Genomic DNA, 21,041 nt, shown 5'->3' on the forward strand with positions numbered 1-21,041 from the left:
CTTTTTATTCCCCAAACTAATCAATTAGGGAGAGAGGAGGGGGCATGTCCTGGCCAGTTCCCCAGCCCCGATCTCCACTGTCCAGCCCCAAGTATCCATGACCTCAAGCAGCCAGTGAGCTTGCCCCTCCCCTTCCCCCATCGTAAGCTCAGTAGAGGCTCGTCGCGGGGTCCTGCCGAGTCAGAACTTGGGACTTGGCCTCCAGTAGGGAGGGGACAGGGAAGAGGTGTCTGACCAACGGTGGAGGGGAGTTGTGGTCAGTCTGAGAAGGGAGCATGGTGGCACAAAAGGGTTGAGAACGGGATCCTTTCCTGGCAGGCGCGTCTAGCCAGGTCCTGTTGGAGGTGCAGTGTGTTGGTCCCTCCATGCATGGACAGTTGGTGGCCAAGGGCTGTCTGACTGTAAAAGTGGGGATAGGCGACAGGCCAACTCCAGGAGGCAAAGCGTCCAACCGGGTCCAGGTGAGAGTGCCAAATCAGCACCGTCTGTGCAGGAGGGAAATGTCTGGTATGGAGACAAGATATCCCATCCAGGTGGTGTATAGTCAGCCCTACAGAAAGCATGGTGTCCAGTCTGTGGAGAGGCTCTGGGAATGCAGTGTTTGGCCCAGTCCTGGAGGGTGTGGAATGTATCTCCCAGGCTCTGAACCAGGGTCCCCCCCCCCTCAGACAACAGAGGCGAGGCCAGACACGGATGCGACTTTGTTGTCTTCAGCCCAGGGTTGCAGATTCTGCAGCGCGAAGAGTGAGGAGTTATGGAGACACAGAGGGTCTGGCGGCAGCGGCGGCCGCAGGGGCCTAGGCAAGGCGTCCTGCTGGAGGTGCAGGAGCAGCCTCCCTGCGCGGTGCCTCTCGGCCTCCCGCTCTTCAGCAGTTTGCCTCCTGCATCAGGAGACCAGAGTTAGCAGAGAGGGTGGGAAGGAGCGCCCCTCCTATCCTCCCCCACTAGAGAGCCAAGCGATCGCCACTCCGCACAAGCGGATAACGCAGGCTCACCGGGTTCCCAATTTCTGGGAAACTCTGACCTGCCTACCCCTTCTTTCCTCCCCTGAATCCCTCCCCTCCTCCCTCACAGCTGCGTTCTCAGTGCTCCTCTGCCAAGGCTATCCCGCCCTCACCGCCACTTGGTCCGTCGGTTCTGGAACCACGTCTTGACCTGCGCATCCGTCATGCGCAGGGCCTTGGCTAGCGCCGCTCTCTCGGCAGAGGCCAGGTACTTCTGGCGCAGGAAGCGCCGCTCCAGCTCCAGCACCTGCGCCCGCGAGAAGGATGTGCGCGGCTTCTTTCGCTTAGGAGGCGTCCGGTTCTGGTAAGGGTGGCCCACGCGACGAGCCCCAGAGAACGGAGACAGCGCAGCTGAGGGGGAGGGGAAGACAGAGTGTCCCAGCCCAGCCAGCGCCGTATGCTGCTTTCAGCCTCAGCCACAGCAGATGCGTGTGCTGGAAATCTGGACTAGCCAACAACCCTCCTCCCCATCGCCCCCTGCCCAGGTTCTAGGGCACCCAGACCGGACACGCTACCAAGCCCAATCCAACTCCTGTACCGACTCAGAATCGTGTAACCGGTACCCCTGGGTTCCCCACTCCCCATCTCCACAACACTCCCTGGATGCTGAGGCGGCCCCTTTCTCCAGAGTAGCATTCCTTGGCTGAAGAGGATGAATCCCAGAGGTAGGGGAAGGAGACAAACGAAAAACGTTGGAATCAACTGCTCTTCCCTAGAACCACGTTCTGACCCGTAGGGCAGACCCGCACGGGAGCCGACTATGGTGAGAGTCAGATTACACCGAACTCCCATATGCCCATAGCCCCCGGCTGTTACTGGGATTTTAGAACTCCTGACTGAACCCTCTCCCTGAGCTTTATCCATCTCCTTGCATATAGTCCTGGTGGCTGCCTCTAAAGCATTTTTGGATTCCTTCTAATTATCTTGGCCCAGGTCCTTAAACCTCAAATCCTGAGATTAGGGGAAAGTGAAGGCGGGTTTAGTGGGAGTTGGGGAGGGGTGGATATTAGGGGGTTAGTTGTATGTCGATATCTAGAAGGGAGAGACTGAAACCTCAAGAATGATAATGTGGGGATAGAGACGAGGAATAAAGGGAGGCAGGTTCTGGTCAGGAGGGCTAGGGAAAGCTAATGTTTGTTGGGGAAGAAAAGTATCTTTAGATGTGTTCAGAAAGCATGAGAGGTTTGGGAGGAAAGCATAGATCAAAGGTGGGGTGTGTGGGGAAAGTGGTCTAGTGGAATATGGGGTTTTAGGGTTAGGTGGGGGAGGGGATTGGGGATTCGGGAGTGAAAATGGAATTCCTCACGAATTTCCTAGGAAATGGGAGTCTGGTATTGGAGAATTAGGGAGGAAAACAGAATTGTATAGAAATACTTCATCTTGGGAAGAGCGGTTTTCATTGGGTTGTCTTGGATTTGGGGATAAAAAAGTGTGTGTGCCCAGGGGTGAGGTATTCCAGTGAGCCCAGGAATACTAATTTGGGGGGAGTAAAGGATTCTCCAAGGAAGTCCTGGAATTGGGGGGGGAAAGGTGGGGATGCAGTGGATTTACACATAAAAGTGGAATCGGGGAATTGGAGGCTTGGGGATGTCAGTTTGCGCTGTGAGGGTTTTGTAGGGCTAATATGAGGTGGTGGGGGGGGGAGTTTTCTGTGACGGTTCCAGAGGCTGTCCTGGGATTAGTGAGGAAGGTAGGATTAGAAAATTGAGGATTTAAGAAGAATTTCAAAGTATCTAGCGGTGGGGGATATGATGCACGGGAAAGGAAGGGATCTTGAGTGAAGTAGGATGGGACTGAAGGTGAAGAAAGCCTGCCCCACCCTACCCCCTCACCTGTGAGCCGGTCCTTGGCAAAACGGCGGCTGCTGTCCATCCAGGGGAAGGTAAGGCCTGACAGGCCACCTCCAGCGCCTAGGCCGGGGGTGCCTGGGGCTGCAGCCGGGCCCCCGGTGGGGGGCGGCACGGGGAGGGGCCGATGGGCGGGGACGCGGATGACGCCCCCCGTAGACCCCCCGCCGTGACTCCCCGGAAGAGAGGCCAATGAGCACGAGGGGCCGTAGCCCGAGGGCCCAGCATATCCGCTAGTATACAGAGCACCCTCCGTCTGCCCCACGCGCCCGGGACCTGGGCCAAGGCAGCCGCTGCCAGGGGGCTCGGGGCCGCTCAGGATCTGGTCGATGCCGAAGCTGATGGGTTCATGGTGCTGGAGGGTCTGCGGTGCTAGTCCGACCGGATCCATGGGGAAAGGACCTGCCCGGACTAGGTCGTGTGGTGGAGGTGAGGAAGGAGAGTCCTCTGGGGCTGCAGTTATGGGGACGGCCTCGGGCGCTCAGGGGCCCGCGGGCTCCGGGAGCATCTTCTCTAGGCACTGCCCGGGTCCGGACCTGTGCCTGTTGCCCTGCGGCCCAGAGGGGCCGCCATCTCCGGTCGGGACTGGGAGTGGGGGTAACTCCCGGACCCGCAACCCCGGGGCCCTGGCCCCGAACTTGGCTGGCGTCTGGACTCCGGGGCTCGAGACCGATGGACACACAGATAGACGGACACTGGGCTGCGGCTGCCCAAGTCCGGGGTGGATCGGGTTGGCCAGCTCTAGAGAAGACTGACAGCTCGGCCCCCGGGGGCGGGGCGGGGCCGGCCCGGCTCGTTAAAGGGAAAGAGCCGCCTGTTTGCGCCGAGGTGTGTGGGGCGTATGGCGGGTGGGGGAGCAGACGCCGAGCCGCCTTGGGGCGGGGGGACTGGGGAGGTCAGCTGGGGGTGGGGGTGCGCTCTGAAATTAGCTTGGGACCGCGCCCCGCAGGCAGGAGTGGGGGGAAGGGCCAGGGGGTGGGAAGAAGTGGAGGCCTCTCCCACACGCCCTTGCCTCAGCAGCAGGTGCCTTGAAGTTGTCCTGCTTGGAGATGCGGCCAGGCTGGCACTCCTAACCCGAGGTCCCAGCTAGATTCCACAGAGGGCCTCAGCCGGGCACAACCTCTTATCGAGCCCAGATTCGTTCAGGTTCCAGGCCCAGCTAGCTTCGAGCCAGGATCTCGTTATGCCAGGCTAGGTACTGGTGTGACTGGAGGCCTTCGGGGAAGGAGAGACAGATGGTGGTGGCCTAGACCCTAAGGAGTCACTGGTACCGCGGGGTAGGAGTCAAGCTGGGCGCCGCTTTAGGGGGATGCTTGCGGAGCCAGATTGTCAGTTCTGGCCACGGCACAGAATTGACAGCCCCAGTAGAAGCGACTGGGGTGGGGCCAGAGAAGCGACCCTGGGTAAGGGCTGCACCTGCTGACTTCGTTCGAGGAGACCCCAAAGTGCCCTGCTCGGGATCGCTCGGGGGCCAGTTTCCCCTGTTTCTAGGGATTTCGATTTCATGGGATCAGGCCAAAGATGACGGCGGCTGCGCCGTCTCTGTAGTTTGCCAATTGTTCTTGGCAGCCAGCAGAAGCCCGCTGTGACCCAAGGAGACTCCCTCCCCTCAGAGGACCCCTTCAGGTGTTCATTTTCTAGCCATCCCAACTGCATTATCCCTGGGACCCCTTTCACCTGCCTTCTGGGGATTCGGGAAAGGGACCAGGAACTGCCAGGCCTGGGGCCTGGCAGGACTTGGAGTTAGCGCAACCAGCGACTCTAGAAGTCCACATCGAGTCCTTTGATATTTGGCTAAATTCCATCCTCAGCCCTTCTAATACGGAACCAGGAGTTCAGCTGGAAAATTAGGATTTCGGAAGTTCGGACCTTGAGCTCGGCCGGATAGGGGATCTGGGGAGGAGTGCTCTCTGCATGCTTACCCCTCCTTCCCCAGGATGGGACCCCCAGCCCTGCCTCCGCCCTCAACCCCCACCCCACCCCCAGACCCGCCCCCGCCGCCGCCCGGCCCCGCGCAGGCTGTGGTAATCGGGTTAGCGGCGCCGGAATTACATTACCTTCCCCAGCCCGGCCGGGCCCCGGGGGGGCCTGGCGCCTTAGAGCCGGTCAGACAGGGAGTGGGGAGGGGGTGCAACTCCATCTCCCCATAGACCCCTGTTCTCTCCCTAGGGCCTTCTCCCCCATCCTTGCACTCCTGGCCTCAGGCTACTTGCCTTCTCCGGAGGGACTCACTTGGTCCCTGTCCCCGTTCCCCATCCTCCCGACCAGCTGGGGATATAAGCACTGGATCCCCTGGATTCAGATCCCCCATTTTCAGAGAGATTTGGTTCCATCCCGGTGGCACAGAGTGGGCACTCAGGAAGCCTGGAGGTCGGGGGTGGAGAATTGATTGACTGATTAGTTCATGGCAACTCTCCCCTCCCTTCCTCCTCCCTTCCCAGCAGATGGGCCAGCAGCCGGGGCGCCTGGGGCTGAGCAGAGAGGGCAGAGGCTTCTTCTCTCCCCGATCCATCAGCTCTTTTCAGCATCTGGTGCAGAAAAAAGCCTGGGCTGAGAGTTCTCTGAATTCCTGGGTGCCAGCCCCACCCCACCCCTAAAATCAATGCCCGCCAGACTATTGTGAATAACAATAATACATTTCTTTAGCACTTTAAGTTAACAAGGGGTGTTTTCCCCCCTGTAACCCTGAGAGAGGGAAACTAAAGCCCAGGCGGGAAGTTACTTGCCTAGGAAGTGACAGTGTTGGAGCAGGTCCCGATAGGACCACGGGATTTAACATTGGAGGTTCCAACTGCCTAATTTCATAGATGAGGGAAACAGGATAATAGCTTTCCTTGGGTCTCACAGCCAGCGTCAGGAATCCGGACTCAAACCCAAATTCTCTGACAATATCACGATGCCTCCACATTCACTTCTTCTTGGGAAAGCAGAAGGAATTTAATCTTTCCGTGTTTCCTGGGAGAATAACCCCATTTGTAAAGACCCCACATTTCCTTTTGGAGAGGGAGAAGGGGTTGCTGAATGACTATCCCAGAACTGGGATCAGTGATGACAAAAGGGTATCGGACATCAATGTTTCCTTTCCATGAGCCATTCCTTCTATAATCCAACCCCTCTTTTCTCCTTATTGTCCCCTCTGCCTTTTAAACCTCCCAACTACCAGAAAATGTTCCAAATTCTTTCCTTCCCAGCTCCCTGGAAAGAGAGGGCAAGTCTCACAAGGGCCCCCAAACTCACCTTCACCAAGGATCAACATGGAGAGTGTGTAACTGACTGAGTGACCCAGGGTTAGAGGGAGTCAGAGGAGAGGGAGGTATCAACAGACAAGGAGGAATAAGAAAGACCATGATGGGAAAAAGGGTGGGATAAGAAACTGTATGGAACAAACCAAGCAGAACTGTTGCTTTATACATTCATGCTGATGCCCTTAAACACATGACCCTCCTGGCTGGACAGTTGTTCATCTTTTTGACCCTTTTACTGAATTCCCCACAGGGCTGTTCAGGACCTTATCTACTTATGCCCACCATCCTCACACTCACTCTTCCACTCAGTGAATGACCTCACCTCCTACATCCCAGAGAAGATGGAGACCATCCAGTGTGAGCTCCCTGATCTGTGATTGTCTCTCCTCCCTGAGCTCTTGTCTTCATCTCAAAATGCCACTTTCATCCTCTTCTTTTTCCTCTTCCCTATCTCAGAAGTATAAGCACCTCTCTGTCAGGGCTAACCAGTGCTTTTGTTTGCACTTCATCTTGAAGCTTGTTCTCACATTTATCTCCTGCCCTAATAATTTCAACCTCTCCCTCTCTATTGCCTTCTTCCCCTTTGCTAATAACATTTCATATCTTTCCCAGTCCGACTTTTCATGCTGCAACGTACAATTCTCTTTCTCCCTCTCCTTCTCTCTCTCTCTCCCTTTCCCTCCCCTCTATCTTCTTTCCCCCCCCCCACTATCTTTTCTTTGACTGTCTAACAGAGAGTCAGGGAACCTGGATTTGAATCTCAGCTATAACACTATGTGACACTGGCAAAGGTCTAGCCACTTTACCTCTGATTCATCATTTACTTCTGTCCCCTCCTCTTTGTCCCTACTGCAGTCAGCCTCAATTCAGACTCTAATCATCTCCTTATTGGATTATTAAATGGTCCACAAATTGGTTCCTCTACCTCTGGTCCTTCCTCCAGTACAAACAGCCAGAGTTATCTTCCCAAGGTACAGCTCTGACCACAACACTTTGCTATTCAGTTTGCACCATACCTACAGAATAAAGTAGTCTGGCCTTCAGAGCCCTACGAAATCTTGCAACAAACCCTTTCCCCAAATTTTACATCATTCCAGATTCAAAACTTGTCCCTGACATTAACTGTGATGGTGACATTCTTTAACCTCTCAGCCTCAGTTTCTTCATTTGTAAAATGGGGATGATATGCTCATACTATCTACCACATAAGACTGGCATGAGGAAAGTACTTTGTAAATGTGAACTTATTTACAAAGGAGTGGCCAATACCCACCATTTCCACTTCCTCGCCACCTTTTTTTTTTCAGGGCAATGAGGGTTAAGTGACTTGCCCAGGGTCACACAGCTAGTAAGTGTCAAGTGTCTGAGGCTGGATTTGAACTCAGGTCCTCCTGAATCCAGGGCCGGTGCTCTATCCACTGTGCCACCTAGCTGCCCCCTCACCACCTTTTGAGTTTTAAAATTTTTGTAATCTGGCTTCCAAATTTCCTATCATTTTGTGGAACCTAAAAACCTATTTTGTGTAGCCAAAGAGCTACCTCCTAATGTCTTCTTCCTCTCTGACCTTTTACCAGCCTGTTTTTCCCCACTTTAAAAAAATAATGCTTTTTTAAAAAAATCACCTTCATTTTCAAATACATCCATCTCTCCCCTCTCTTCAGTGAATCATTCCTTGAGTGATCATACCAATTGAATCAGACAATATATTCACCGTTACACAGGACCAACCCCCCACTTCTGGAAAAAAAGGGATTTACCTTTCTTCACCTGTTCTCTTTGGCCAAACTTCATCATTATAATTGCATAGTGTTTGATTTCTTTTTTGTTCATTTACATTGAAGATGTTCATGTTGTTTCCGTGGTTTTGCATATTTTACTCTCTATCAATCCATGTCTGCCAGCTTCTCCAGAGTCTTCTTGTATTTCTCATGGTACAATAATATTGCCTTGCATTCACATTCTGTGTTTTGTTCAGCCATTCCCCAACTGACTGGCATCTTTCATTTTTCCGTCATGACAAAAAGTACTGAGTCTGGTGAATATGGAGCCCTTCTGTCTTTGGCTTCCTTGGGAATATATGCCTAAGTGAGGGAATCTTTGAGTCGAGGTGAATGGACATTTTAGTCGCTTTTAAAAATCATTTCAGATTGCTTTCCAGACTGGTTAGAACCAATTCACATCTCCACTGTGTATTAATGTGCTGTTCTTTCCAGTTTCCCTCCGGAATTGCCTATTTCCACCTTTTGTCATCTTTGCCAAATTAAACAACTTCTAACCACCAATAGATCCAACCCTAATAGTAACCTAGTAGTAAGATCCGATCCTAAACAAGACAAAAAAATAGTAGGACAAGACAGATTAGTCATGTTTGACAGTGTGTGGCTTATTCTGTATCTCTAGTCACCTCTCTGTCAAAAGACAGACAGCATGGTTCTCCATAGATCTTTAGAAATGATCACTGTATTGAGCAAGTCTCTGAATTCTTTCAGAGATGCTTTCCCTTAGGTTTCAGCACTGTTTGTTACCTATCACCTCTTTGAAATGTGAACAAGTGTCAAGATGAAGTGCAAACAAAAGCACTGGTTAGCCCTGACAGAGAGGTGCTTATACTTCTGAGATAGGGAAGAGGAAAAAGAGGATGAAAGTGGCATTTTGAGATGAAGACAAGAGCTCAGGGAGGAGAGACAATCACTGATCAGGGAGCTCACACTGGATGGTCTCCATCTTCTCTGGGATGTAGGAGGTGAGGTCATTCACTGAGTGGAAGAGTGAGTGTGAGGATGGTGGGCATAAGTAGATAAGGTCCTGAACAGCCCTGTGGGGAATTCAGTAAAAGGGTCAAAAAGATGAACAACTGTCCAGCCAGGAGGGTCATGTGTTTAAGGGCATCAGCATGAATGTATAAAGCAACAGTTCTGCTTGGTTTGTTCCATACAGTTTCTTATCCCACCCTTTTTCCCATCATGGTCTTTCTTATTCCTCCTTGTCTGTTGATACCTCCCTCTCCTCTGACTCCCTCTAACCCTGGGTCACTCAGTCAGTTACACACTCTCCATGTTGATCCTTGGTGAAGGTGAGTTTGGGGGCCCTTGTGAGACTTGCCCTCTCTTTCCAGGGAGCTGGGAAGGAAAGAATTTGGAATGTTTTCTTTGTGGAGATAACTTTGGGCTCCCCAAAGAGGAGGGGCTCTGATAGGTCTTAATAAGATGGACAAGCAAAACAGTTCTGTGTACATGTGTGTATCCACACACATATGTATATGCATAAGCCAAACAAATGCAAAGCAGATAAAGGTAACCTTGCAAGGGAAAGCACTAGCAAATGCGAAGACTCAGGTGTAGAAGGTGGCATCTGAGCTGAAGAAACTAGGGACTCCAAGGTGAGGTGAGGTGAGGTGAGGTAAGGAGGGTCAACACTGCAGGCATGGGACACCCTGTACAAAGGCCTGGAGATGGATACTGGAGTGCATGAGGAATAGCAGGAAAGGTTGAATAATGGATTCCATGGAGGAGAGTAATACATAAAAAGACTGGAAAGGAGATTGACTTTGGAGTGACCCTGAGAGGTCAAGACTCCAGTCAAACAATGGAATTGATCTGGGTGGGGAAACCCACTAATTTATTTGCCACTAAAAAGGTACACAGACTTGAGCATGGACATGGTCATGGGGGAAAAATGGAATTCCCTGATTACAATCAGTGGAAGATAAAATGAATCCAGGAGAGATTGTGTATTCCAGGGCTTCTTAAACTTTTCCTACTCTCTACCCCTTTTAGCCCAATAAGTTTTTATTCAGCCTTGGGTATATAGGTATATAAAATAGGTATACATAATCTTTTGTTGCTAAATTTTTCATGACCCCCACATTCAGTCAAGTGACCCCATATAAGGTCTCGGCCCACTGTTTAAGAAGCTTTGGCCTAGGCAGGGTCTCAGGGATTCATGCAGCCAAAATGAAGCTTAGAGATACATGCATCATTGCTGAGAAACTGCCTTGTCGCTTTGAGGATTCAAATGGGGTTGAAGAGCATTTTCATTAGCTATAAGAGTTTGATATTCTCTAACTGCCCCTCAGAGTGATGAGAAATATGCTTCTAAGCAACAAAGTGAGGACCTAGAAGAATCATTGCTAATTATTTGGAGTAGAGAAGACGTTTTGTAGATTGCTTATTTTCCCTTAGTAAGATTGCTTTTAAAATTTCACACAGTAAAAGAAAAAGAGGGTGGAAAGATATGAATGCCAAGGTCTAAAAGTTTTGTGGGGTTTTTTTGGTGGGGCAATGAGGGTTAAGTGACTTGCCCAGGGTCACACAGCTAGTAAGTGTCAAGTGTCTGAGGCTAGATTTGAACTCTAGTCCTCCTGAATCCAAGGCCAGTGTTTTATCTACTGTGCCACCTAGCTGCCTCCCTAAAAGTTTTTTTAAGAAAGAGAGGACCCTAGGGGTAACAGCCATTGGAGCTTATTGAATGTATGTATCACAAACTGATGCTATGGGGGAAAATCACTTTGGCACCTGTCTGGAGGATGAGACTAGAATAGGGAGAGACTCAGAGAAAGACCAAATAAGAAACTATTTCCATAACTTGGGCAAGAGGTGACAAGGATTTGAACTACGGTAACGGATATGAGTAGAGCAAAGGGGACATATGGAAGAGATGCTATAGAGTTAGAAATGACAAGATTTGGCAACTGATTGGATATGAGGTGAATGACAGTGAAGACATAAGATTTTGGACCTAGATCACTAGAAGAATGGTGATGTCTTCCATAATAATAGGAAAGTTTGGAAGAGAAGTGGGTTTCAAGGGAAAGATGAATTCTCTTTAGGATATGTTGAGTTTGTGATGCCTAAAACATATACAGCTCAACATGTCCAATCAGAGTTGGTGCTGCAAGGACTAGAGCTCAGGAGAGAGATTGGGACTTGGGGTATAGATCTGGGGATCAACTGCACAGATTGAACTCATGGGATTTGAGGATGTAACTAAGGGAAAGAGAAGGAAAGGAAGATGAGGTGAAGGGAAGAACAGAACAGTGTGGTGTGGAAAACGTGGATGATAACCCAGCAAATAAGATTCAGAAGGAACAGACATACATTGAGGGAGAGAACCAAGAGAGAACATTGCCACAAAAAACTAGAAAGAGTATCTAGGAGGAAAGGGTGATCAACAGTGATATAGAAAGGTCAAGAAGGATGAGGATTGAGAAAGGAGCAATACATATGACAGTTAAGGCATTATTGATACTGAATGCTGGGAAATTAACGCTAAAATGGGACATAAAGAAAATGTGAGAAGACACCTCCAGTTTCTTTGCAGGGGTAAGAGACCATAGATAGGGAACACTGCATATAACATCAAATATTTTCCATATGTTGATTTTACTGGACTTTTTTCTAGCTTTTTTATTATAAGGGATGTCCTTTTGGAAGGATAAAGTTGAGAAATGTAGATAATGTTTTAAAAAATCCTTTAAAAGAGGAAAGATCATACAAAGAAGAGAGATGGTGCGTAACCTTGGTTATATTTTAATAAAAATATGAGTTGAAATCCTTAAATGAGGAGAACTGGGACAGTACTCTGGGAGGTTTGAGAGGATTCAGTTTGGAACACTCTGGTGAATGGGATAGAGAATCAATTAGGGAAGAGTAAAAAGATTGTCTTGCTGCATTTAGAATCCAATTGAGATTAGATCAATTTGTAATGGACATAGTGGGCACTGTTGCCTGATTTCCTCCAGCTCAGTTCAGAGCATAAGAGGAGCAGAGGCAGAGATAGATAGTGGGGAATAATACAGCCTTAGGGCTTGGAAGGCTAAAGCAATAGAACAAATGAACAAGGAATTTAAGAGAGGGTAGTGAAAAGTCCAATTTCCCTAGGGATTGAGAAGAGGGGAGGGTGTAGCAAGAATAGGGGTGAGAGCCCAGAAACTACTGAGGGGTGGAGTTGAATTGCAGGTATTATCCCCATTTTATAAATGAGAAAATGGACTCAAAGAGTGAAATGACTGGCTCAATATCACACACATAGCTAGTGGCAGAGTAGGAGCTCAAGTGCCAGCTTATTTCTAATCCAGTGATCTTTCCATGTCTCTTGTGCCTTTGTTCATATGGATCCCCTTACTTAGAATGTCTTTTTCCCTGCCGATTCTATTCCTGGTCACCCTTGAAGGTGGCAGGTTGGTGGTATACTGGATAGATATCTGAATCTGGAGTCAAGACCTAAATTTGAATCCAACTGCCAAGCTCTGTGACCCTGAGCAAGTCACATAACTTCTTTTGCCTCAGTTTCCTCATCTGTAAAATGGAGGCAAACCCAGCACCTATGTGAGGATAAAAAGATACTTGCAAAGTTCTTCGAAGAACGTGGCTATTATAACTATTTGTGTTATACAATTTAGCTGGCTTTGAGGTTTTTTTATTTGTGCTTGTCTCCTCAACTATACAGTGGGCTTTTTGAAGACATGGCTTAGACTTTTGATTTCTCTTTGCCTAGCACAGGATTGGACGCATAGTAGGTGCTCAGTAACTATTTGAACAGTGTGCTAGTGTGCCTTTTATGTCTTGTGTGCGTGTCTGTGTATTTGAGCAAATGTGGGGTTATCAATCTGTTAGTATCTGCTTGCTGTGTGTGTGTGTGTGTGTGTGTGTCCCTTGACTGTGTGTGTTTATGGATCTATATGTGTCACTGTGATGTTAGCATGCAGCGAATGGGTGTAGTGTTGTCTCTGTGTGTGGCTGACATACAACGTACTGGTATTGTCTCTGTGTGTGGTATGTCTGGGTCTGGGATGTGTATGTAGTGTCTGTGGAGTTCCTGTGCAATTCGACTATAATGGGGAGGAGGACTGTACACTATCTGGGTGTGGTTTGAGTGTGGAGGGGGTGCTCAGTGTGTCTGTGTGGGATGCATGCATCCATGTGTGGGTGGTGTCTGTCTGTTTGCTGTGTGCCCTCTGTCCCTTCATCTCCTCCCCGCCCCCTTCAGCATCTGCTCTGCATTAGCTTGTCCCAGGCCTTGGCAGGCGCCAATGATTAAATCACCATCATTAAGCTGGGCCTGGCCCCCCCCCCCAGCAGCAGGGGGATGGGGGATCACTGCCAACCCCCCATGGGCCCCTCCCCTCAGAGATGCCCGGAGAGACTTCCAAAGACACTCCCCAAGAGACTCAGAGATTCCCTCAGAGAGAAGAGGTCTGTTACTGGGGGGTAGGAATGAAGAAGGGGGGAGGAGTTTACAGATGGGGGAAACAAAAGGGGAAACATCTTAAGGGGAAACATTGAGATGGGTCCCTGATGAAGAAAATGAGAGGATGCTATAGCTGGGGACAGAACAACGGGGTGGGTGGTCACTGAGGGAGTCGATACTAGGGAAGGGGTATCACTGAAGGACGGCAAATAACTGAGGGGTGGGGAACAGGATGGGGAAACCCAGAGGGAGATGCACTAAAGGAGAAACAATGGAGTGAGTGGTCACTGACGCTGGGGTTTGCACGTTGTCCCGCATTAGATCGTGAGGTACCCTAAGGGCTGGGACCATTTGGGGTTTGGTTTTTGTTTTTAAGGGCTTTTTGTTTGTTTTGCCTTTCTTTGTATGGTCCCCACCCCCCATTAGCACGATGCCTGGCACATAGTCGGCACGTAACAAATGCTTGTCGATTCTGCCTAGAGAAACCAACTTGAGATAAGCAGCATCAATCATGGGGGTGGGGTCGCTGAGGAGGGCCTTTTGGGTGGCCCCTGGAAGGGGGGGGGTCACATGGGAAGATCCCTTTGGGGGCGACGCCGCAGCGAGTAGAGGAGGGGCAGAGGGAGGTCCGCAAGGGGATCGAGCGAGGACGGGCACACAGGAGCTACGACTGCGCCCCACGAGTCCAAGATTTGACCGCGGTCGTGCTCAGTCAATCTCCGGCCCCGGAGGGCCCCGTTTTCGGGCACAAACGTTCGCGTGGCGGCCTCCTGCCAAAGGCCCCTTCCCGCCCGGGAGATGCTCCCCGCAAGACGCCTTCGTCGCCCCACGACAGACCCAGCTCGGCTGGGGAGGACCCCCGGGGGGAGCTGCTGGAAAAGGAGACTCGGGTGCCCTCCTCCTCGGCCGCGGCGGCCTCCGGAAGACGCAGGCACCGCGGCGCCCTCGGGGTCTAGCTCAGGGTTACCGGGCCTCGGCTTCGCCCGGAGAGCGGGGCCGCTAAGAGCCCCCTCGGCAGCTCTGACGCCGAGTGGGGCGGGGTTAGGGGCGGGACGAACTCAGGTGAGCACACGGGAGAGAGGGGCGGGGAGCGGTGGGGCGGGGCCTGGGGCGGAGAGGCCAATCAGAAAAGGCCCCGGCCCCCCGTTGCCTGGAGACAGGCCCCGCCCAGCAGGCGGCACCGGAAGTGGCTGGCCGGGCTCAGCCTTTAAGATGGCGTCTCCTCAGGGGGGCCCGATGGCGATCGCGATGCGGCTGCGGAACCAGCTTCAGTCGGTGTACAAGATGGACCCACTGCGGAACGAGGTACGGAGGCGGCAAGCTGGAGAAGCCAGGCAGCGCGGAGAACTGAGGCTCTAGGGCCGGCGGGCGGCTGGGCAGCTGGCCCGATGCCCAATGCGCTTGCGCTGCGGCTGGGTACCGGATGCGCGTGCGTGGTGTTTGTAGAGGGGGCGACCCCCCGAGTAGAACGCATGCGCATCGCGACCCCCTCCCTCGCCCCCCTCCACGCGCCGAGAGCCGGAGTTGCGTGCGAAGCCCCCTGCTGGGCGGAGGTGGAGGGGGGGGGGGCCCTCAGCCCTGGTGTGGAGCACCCCCCCCATCCCCTTAGTCCTCAAGGGTCTAATGGGGGGCTGTGGGGGGACTACGACACAGAAGGAGGTCATTGTTGGGCTGCATCATGTCGGGTGTCGGGGTGGTCAGTTAGAAAGTCAGTGATGGTCAGTTTGGCTGCAGGAGGAAGTCCGAGTGAAGATCAAGGACCTGAACGAGCATATCGTCTGCTGTCTGTGCGCCGGCTACTTTGTGGATGCCACGACCATCACGGAATGTCTACACACCTGTGAGGGTCCTCCCCACCTCCCCTCCCCCACCCCACCCCGTGTCCTCCATGAAGGAGGGAGCCCGTCGGATGGAGCTCCCTTTGGGGCAGACCCTTCTTATTGCTCCTGAGCCTCTCCCCCACCATCCCTTTACCTGGGTGAGGGAGGGAGGAGGGCTGCAAGGTGTGTGGCCTCTTTCCCCCCCCCAGTCTGTAAGAGTTGCATAGTGAAGTACCTGCAGACCAGCAAATACTGCCCCATGTGCAACATAAAGATTCACGAGACTCAACCGCTGCTCAACCTCAAACTTGATCGGGTCATGCAAGACATCGTGTACAAACTGGTGCCCGGCCTACAGGACAGTGAGTGCCTCCCCAGAAAATAAGAAAAGAGCCAGGGATTTGGGTTCATCTCCTAGATTTCCCACTGCAAGCTTGGGCAAGTCTTGTTCCCAACCTGGGTATCTGTGTCCCCCTGTGGAAATGAAGGAGCTGAGCCAATTAATCTCTAAAGACCCTTCCAGCTCTGACTTTCAATGATTCTTAAGTTCCCAGTAGAGCCAGCAGAACAGTCACATACTTCATCCCCACCTGGATGTACCAGCAGATGTGAGGTTGGGCTATGAAAAGGGTGGTGTGACCAGGAATAGCGAAGGGCCTATGAGGTCCAACATATCTTCTTCCCTTTCCTCATCCTCCCCTCCACTCCAGGTGAAGAGAAAAGGATACGAGAATTCTATCAGTCACGTGGCCTGGACCGAGTCACCCAACCTGCCGGGGAAGGTAAATATAACCTAAAGAAAGGTAACCACCTTTTTTCCCCAGAGTTTTTCATTCTTCCATCTCACATCTTACTCCCTTGTGATAGTTGTCACCATGTCTCCCCTAGAACCAGCCCCCGGTACCCTTGGCCTCCCCTACAACAGCTTTGACCATTCAAAAGCCCACTATTACCGTTATGATGAGCAGCTCAGCCTATGCCTAGAAAAACTAAGGTGAGAGGTGTGATTGGGGGGGCAGGGAAATAAATACATAAATCATGCCTGCTGTGTGCCTAGGGAAGACTCTAGTCCAAGGTGATGGCCTACCCCAAGTTTAGTGCAGAGTGGGGAGGGGGAAGGTAAACCAGCTGATGCTCCCTATCTAGGAGGTGAGTCCATAAAAAAGATTTGAGAAGGAGGGGACATACCAGGAAAGGGGGGGGGGGCTTTGGGAATAATGGGGGCAGGGCCTGTGGTAGAAAGATACCTAACTGTTGTCTTTGCTCCCCCTTCCCCACAACAGCTCTGGCAAAGACAAAAACAAAAGCATTTTACAGGTAAGGGGGCTGAGAGGGAGGTCTCCATATTCTTCCCATCTAAATGATAAATGTAATAACAACCACCTTAATATCACTTCTTCCTCATATAATAATAGCAGCTCTAATTTCTAGAGCACTTTCAAGTTTGCAAAGTACTTTCCTCACAGTAATCCTGGCGGTAGTTATACATATGGTATCCCCATTACGAGGATGAGGACACTTAAAGACTGAGGGGGGAAGGGTCACACAGCTAGTGAGTGGCAGAGTTGGGATTTGAACTGGGAGTTCTTGGCTTGGGGTCCATTGCTTTTTCTTTGTCTCTCCTGACCCTGCCCTTCAGCACAAGTTTGTCCGTTGTTCCGTCCGAGCCGAGGTTCGGCATCTCCGGAGGGTTCTGTGTAGACGTCTGATGCTGAACCCCCAGCATGTGAGTTACTGTTCCAAGAAGAAGCTGTAAGGGGGATAGATGTGAGGGATGGAGAGGAAGGAAGAGGGGCTGCCAGTGTCACCATAAGCCCCTCATCTTCTCTCTCTCCCATCCAGGTACAGCTCCTCTTTGACAATGAAGTTCTCCCAGATCACATGACCATGAAACAGATTTGGCTTTCTCGTTGGTTTGGCAAGGTGGGGAAGAGAAGGTCCGGGAGAGTGAGGGACCAGAATGGAGAGGGGCTTTAGGAGGGCTGGAGGTGGAAACAGGTCAGAGAAAAGGGTTGGTTCGGGGAAGGTGTGAAGGTAGAGAAGGGAAAACGTGGAGCACTTATGGCTAGAGAAAATGTAACAGCCCTGCCCACTCTTCTCTTCCCCTAGCCTGCACCCCTGCTCTTGCATTACAGCGTGAAGGAAAAAAGGAGGTAGAAGCTGGCCTCCCTCCCCCACCCCAGATATTTATGTCAGACCCACAGCGGCTTTATTTTTGAAATAAAAGCTGAAAAGGCACCTTTGGCTGCTTCTTGACCTCTCCATTCTTCCTCTTCCTATCCTTCCCTATTACGTGACATTGTCCTCCCTTACCACCCCTCAAAGTCCCAGCGACTTATGCTGGACCCAAAGTGGGAGGATCTGAGTAGACTCTGAGGGATCAATAAGAGGTAACTAGGACTTTTTAGCAGGGCTAAGACACATGGGTGGAGGCCTGAGACCAGGTGACCTAGCATTGGAGCAATGGACTTCCTGGAGAGTTCGAGAGTTGTGCGGGGTAGGATGGGATACTGCGTCCAGGTGAGAGGGAATGAAACCCTGAAGAAGTGGGGAAAGCCTGAGGTGATCAGCAAAGGGAACCCAAGTATGTGACCTGGAGAGCTCCTTGTCAGGAGCTGGGAATGAGTCCCCCACCCAGGACCAGTCATCCCCTCCCCCATGCCCTTCAGAGATGTTTCTAGCATAGGCTCAGACCTCTAGTCTGGATCTTCTTTGTGTCTTTCATCAAAGGGGGGTGGGGGGAAGGTTTGGCCAAGCTCTCTCTTGCTTTGGCAGCTGCTCCCTCCCCATTGCCACTGATTCAGACCAGCTGTAGGGTCAGCAGGGCCCCGATTCTACCAGCCTCCCTTATTCCTGGTTGTGTGTCTTCATCTCAGGAGCTAGGGGTGGGCCCTCATGGTGATCTGGGTCTCAGGGAAGAGGCTCCTTTGGGGTCCAGATTTGATCAATGGTTTGGCAACCAGTGCCTGAGTCGAAAGAAAGAGGTACTTGGAGCCCTTACTGCATGCCCAGTACACTGCTCTCACCCTCTGGCCTGGTAGCCTCCTCCTGGAGGCTCAAAAATGATTGTAATAAGGCTGAGAGAGTGCCCTGGTTGCTGTCTGTCTTCAGCTTTCTGCCTTCCCTCTCCCCAACTCCCCCAGCTGTTCCCAGCAGTCAGGGATGAAGGTTACTCTTCCCCTGCCCTTGCCCTCCCCATTATCTCCAAGGGACTAAAAAGTAAAAGGCCACGCAACACATATGGACATATGTACTGTGTTATGGAAAGAACCCTGGATCCAGGGTCCTGGGGAAACCTATTCGAGTTTTGGTCTTGGTTGCCATGACCTTAATGTCTATTTCACTTGATATATATGATGAGAGGGCCTGACTCCTCCTAAAAGTACAAAGCAGGGCATAGGGGTATGTGCAGTCCGGATGCAGATTTACATACATAACATTTCTAGGCCTATTTCCTTCCTAACTACCAGTGCTCCTCCTACTTTCAAATGAAACTCATCCTGGCAGACACTTGGATAGCACTTTGAGGTTTAAAAAACAAACAGGGCAAATATTTTGGATTCTCTAGAAGTGGGAACTGGGACTTGGAGAAGGAAGGTGATTTGCCCAGGGTCACAGGATGTGGGAGAGCTTAATCCACATTTTCCTAATGTGTTTTATACCACCTGTCTGGCCCAAGTCTTGGAGGTATAGGGAAAGAGGGGGAAGAAAGGGGAAAACATGAGAAAAATGGACTAGGCATGAGGCCAACCAAGCCTTGACCTTGACCTGAATTGTTTTCTAATACTTCTAATGTGAAGAAGGGCTGAGGGCATAGCCACTTGGAGTTGGATTCATCCCAAACCCCAGAGGACTATAGAAAAGTGAGTAACTGCGGTGGTGGGCACCAAGTGGTTTAGGAAATTGATAGGTTGTTTGTGTAGAGGTGCAGCCGTGACAAAATATGGAAGCAGGTAATGACGGTGAAGAGGCCTCTATGGGGTTGAGGTGGGGTGAGGTGGTCCATCTCCAGGAATACAATGGATCAGTGGTGGTTTGCTATGGACAGCTGTGAGGTATAGGTAGGGTCAATGATGGGGTGTCGAAGATGTGAGAAGAGTGGGGGATGAGGCCACAAGGGATAAGATGTATGAGACCCCATGTATGTGTGTGGGGCATCAGTAATGGGGGCACATAGGGATCTGTGACCAGATTGTAGGGGGTGCCCTGGTGGTGTGGGTCATGGGAAGTCTGATGAGATGTTTTGAGGGATGGGGCAGACTCAGTAACGGTGGGGCTCCCCCTAGGATATGAGGTCAATGATAACTCAGTGACAGGTTGTGAGGTCAATGTATGTGATGTGTGCATGGGGTTAGTGACAGTTTAGGGGTCAGTGTGTGGGTCAGTAATGGGGTATGTGTGATAGGTCATGAAACAAGTTTGTGGAGGTGGTTACAGGGGCTGAGGAGGTTTTCAGTTATGAAGTTCATGGAACATCCACTAAGGTGCTGGGACAGGGGGAATCATTGACCAAGCCTGTGGACACTGACCGTAACCAGGGAGTGGAGTGGTATGTTGTGGCAAAAGGTGGGATGGGGGGGAGTGATGAGTATCAGGTTATAGGAGGATCTTCAGTCGGTTTCACTCCCTGCCCTCTCCCCTAGTAGAGAGATCTTCTCAGTTTCCCATCGTAAGGGGGGTAGTGACCTCTGGACCCCGAGGTTTAATCTCCCTCATTAATCACTCACCCCTCTCTCCTCCCCCAGCTCCTCCTAGCATCCAATGGATCCGGTTTCTCTCAGGCTCCTTGACCTGGGGCCAGCAAGAGGCTAGGGGGTAGGGTATTGGGGGGGGGAGGCTGAGAAATCCCTTCTGTGGCCCCTCACTAGTCCCAGGGGAAGACTCTCCTTGAAAAATTGGGGACCTCCTTTATGTGTGAGCCATAGGGCTGTGCCTGATTCTGGTCTGCTCTGCTGTACCGGTCTTTCTCTTCGGCTGAGTCTGTAACTGTCTTTGTTGTTCAGGTTCTGAATGTCTAGCCTTTTTTATCTTTCTCTGTCTCTGTCTCTTTGTTGGTGTCTGTTGGTTGCCTGTTTCTTTATTAACCCCTCTATCTCAAAAATGTCTGTCATATCTTCGTATGTCTGTCTCTGGTCTGCATATCTTAATTTCTATTTTGTTGTGCGACTATGCCTTCCCAGGTGTCTCTCATTGTTGCTGGGGTTTTTTTGTGTGTGTGTTCCTTTTCTCCCCCATCCCCCAATATAAATCCCATCACCATCATCTCGGTTTCTGCATCTCCAACCCGCCTCCCCCACCCCGGGGACAGGCTAACCCCATTACCTGAGACACAAATTGAGAGGGGGAGGGGAAGGGAGAAATAAGATGAGAGGGAAAGGGAGGGGGTTCTGAGACAGAAGGAAAGAAAAAGGGAAGATGCAAGAACCCTCAGCTTTCAACCCAATTCCAGTGGGGGTCACAGATGGGAGTTTGCCTCAGACTCAGGTCATACCACTTTCCTCAAGTCCCACTTCCTCACCCTCAGGCCACTAGTTATCATGCCTTAGGCTCTCGTGCTGGGGAACCAGGTTTCCCCATCAGACTCAGGGCCAGATATCACCCCTCAGACCTGAAAGAGACTCCCCAGCACACCTGGGACCTCTCAGGACAAGCACAGGGAGAGAGTTCAGGGATAGGCATTCATTGAGAGAAAGAGATCCACAGCAGGGAGCTCTGAAATTAAGACCCAGGTAAGGAGGGATGGAGGAAGGAAGGGGAGAAAATAGAGAAGGGGAGGAAGGGGAGCTTGTGAGCAAAGGAGAAGTGAGAGAGACGTATGGCAATGTCAGGGGCCAACTTCATGTTGTGTCTAGTGGTTATGTATACACATACATACATACCTTCTTGTTCATTCTAGCATTTAACAGTTGTGTTGTGAATGTGTACGCATTAGTTGTG

At 51.2% G+C, this 21,041-nt stretch overlaps 2 protein-coding genes across 3 annotated transcripts; one reads left to right on the forward strand and one right to left on the reverse strand.

Moving 5' to 3' along the window:
• Window positions 1-664: 664 nt before the first annotated feature.
• TLX2 (T cell leukemia homeobox 2) lies at window positions 665-3,242 on the reverse strand. The gene is made up of 3 exons (XM_043973158.1): window positions 2,837-3,242; window positions 1,118-1,355; window positions 665-881 (listed from the first exon to the last, which is right to left on the reverse strand). Exons 1-3 carry the CDS (start codon window positions 3,240-3,242, stop codon window positions 665-667), a joined length of 861 nt encoding a protein of 286 aa, XP_043829093.1.
• An 11,132-nt stretch (window positions 3,243-14,374) lies between these two features.
• Window positions 14,375-17,342, forward strand: PCGF1 (polycomb group ring finger 1). Of its 2 annotated transcripts, none has more exons than XM_043971349.1 (9): window positions 14,375-14,589; window positions 15,019-15,124; window positions 15,314-15,466; window positions 15,815-15,907; window positions 15,993-16,098; window positions 16,388-16,421; window positions 16,744-16,830; window positions 16,947-17,027; window positions 17,214-17,342. In XM_043971349.1, the coding sequence occupies exons 1-9, from the start codon at window positions 14,497-14,499 to the stop codon at window positions 17,259-17,261; spliced, it is 801 nt and encodes a 266-aa protein (XP_043827284.1). In that variant the 5' UTR covers window positions 14,375-14,496; the 3' UTR covers window positions 17,262-17,342. The 2 variants fall into 2 exon arrangements, with proteins under 2 accessions (XP_043827284.1, XP_043827285.1); XM_043971350.1 differs by having other exon boundaries at window positions 14,386-14,589; window positions 15,815-15,886.
• Window positions 17,343-21,041: the final 3,699 nt, after the last annotated feature.

Source organism: Dromiciops gliroides, chromosome 6 (assembly GCF_019393635.1).
Source record: "Dromiciops gliroides isolate mDroGli1 chromosome 6, mDroGli1.pri, whole genome shotgun sequence".
Classification (NCBI taxonomy): domain Eukaryota; kingdom Metazoa; phylum Chordata; class Mammalia; order Microbiotheria; family Microbiotheriidae; genus Dromiciops; species Dromiciops gliroides.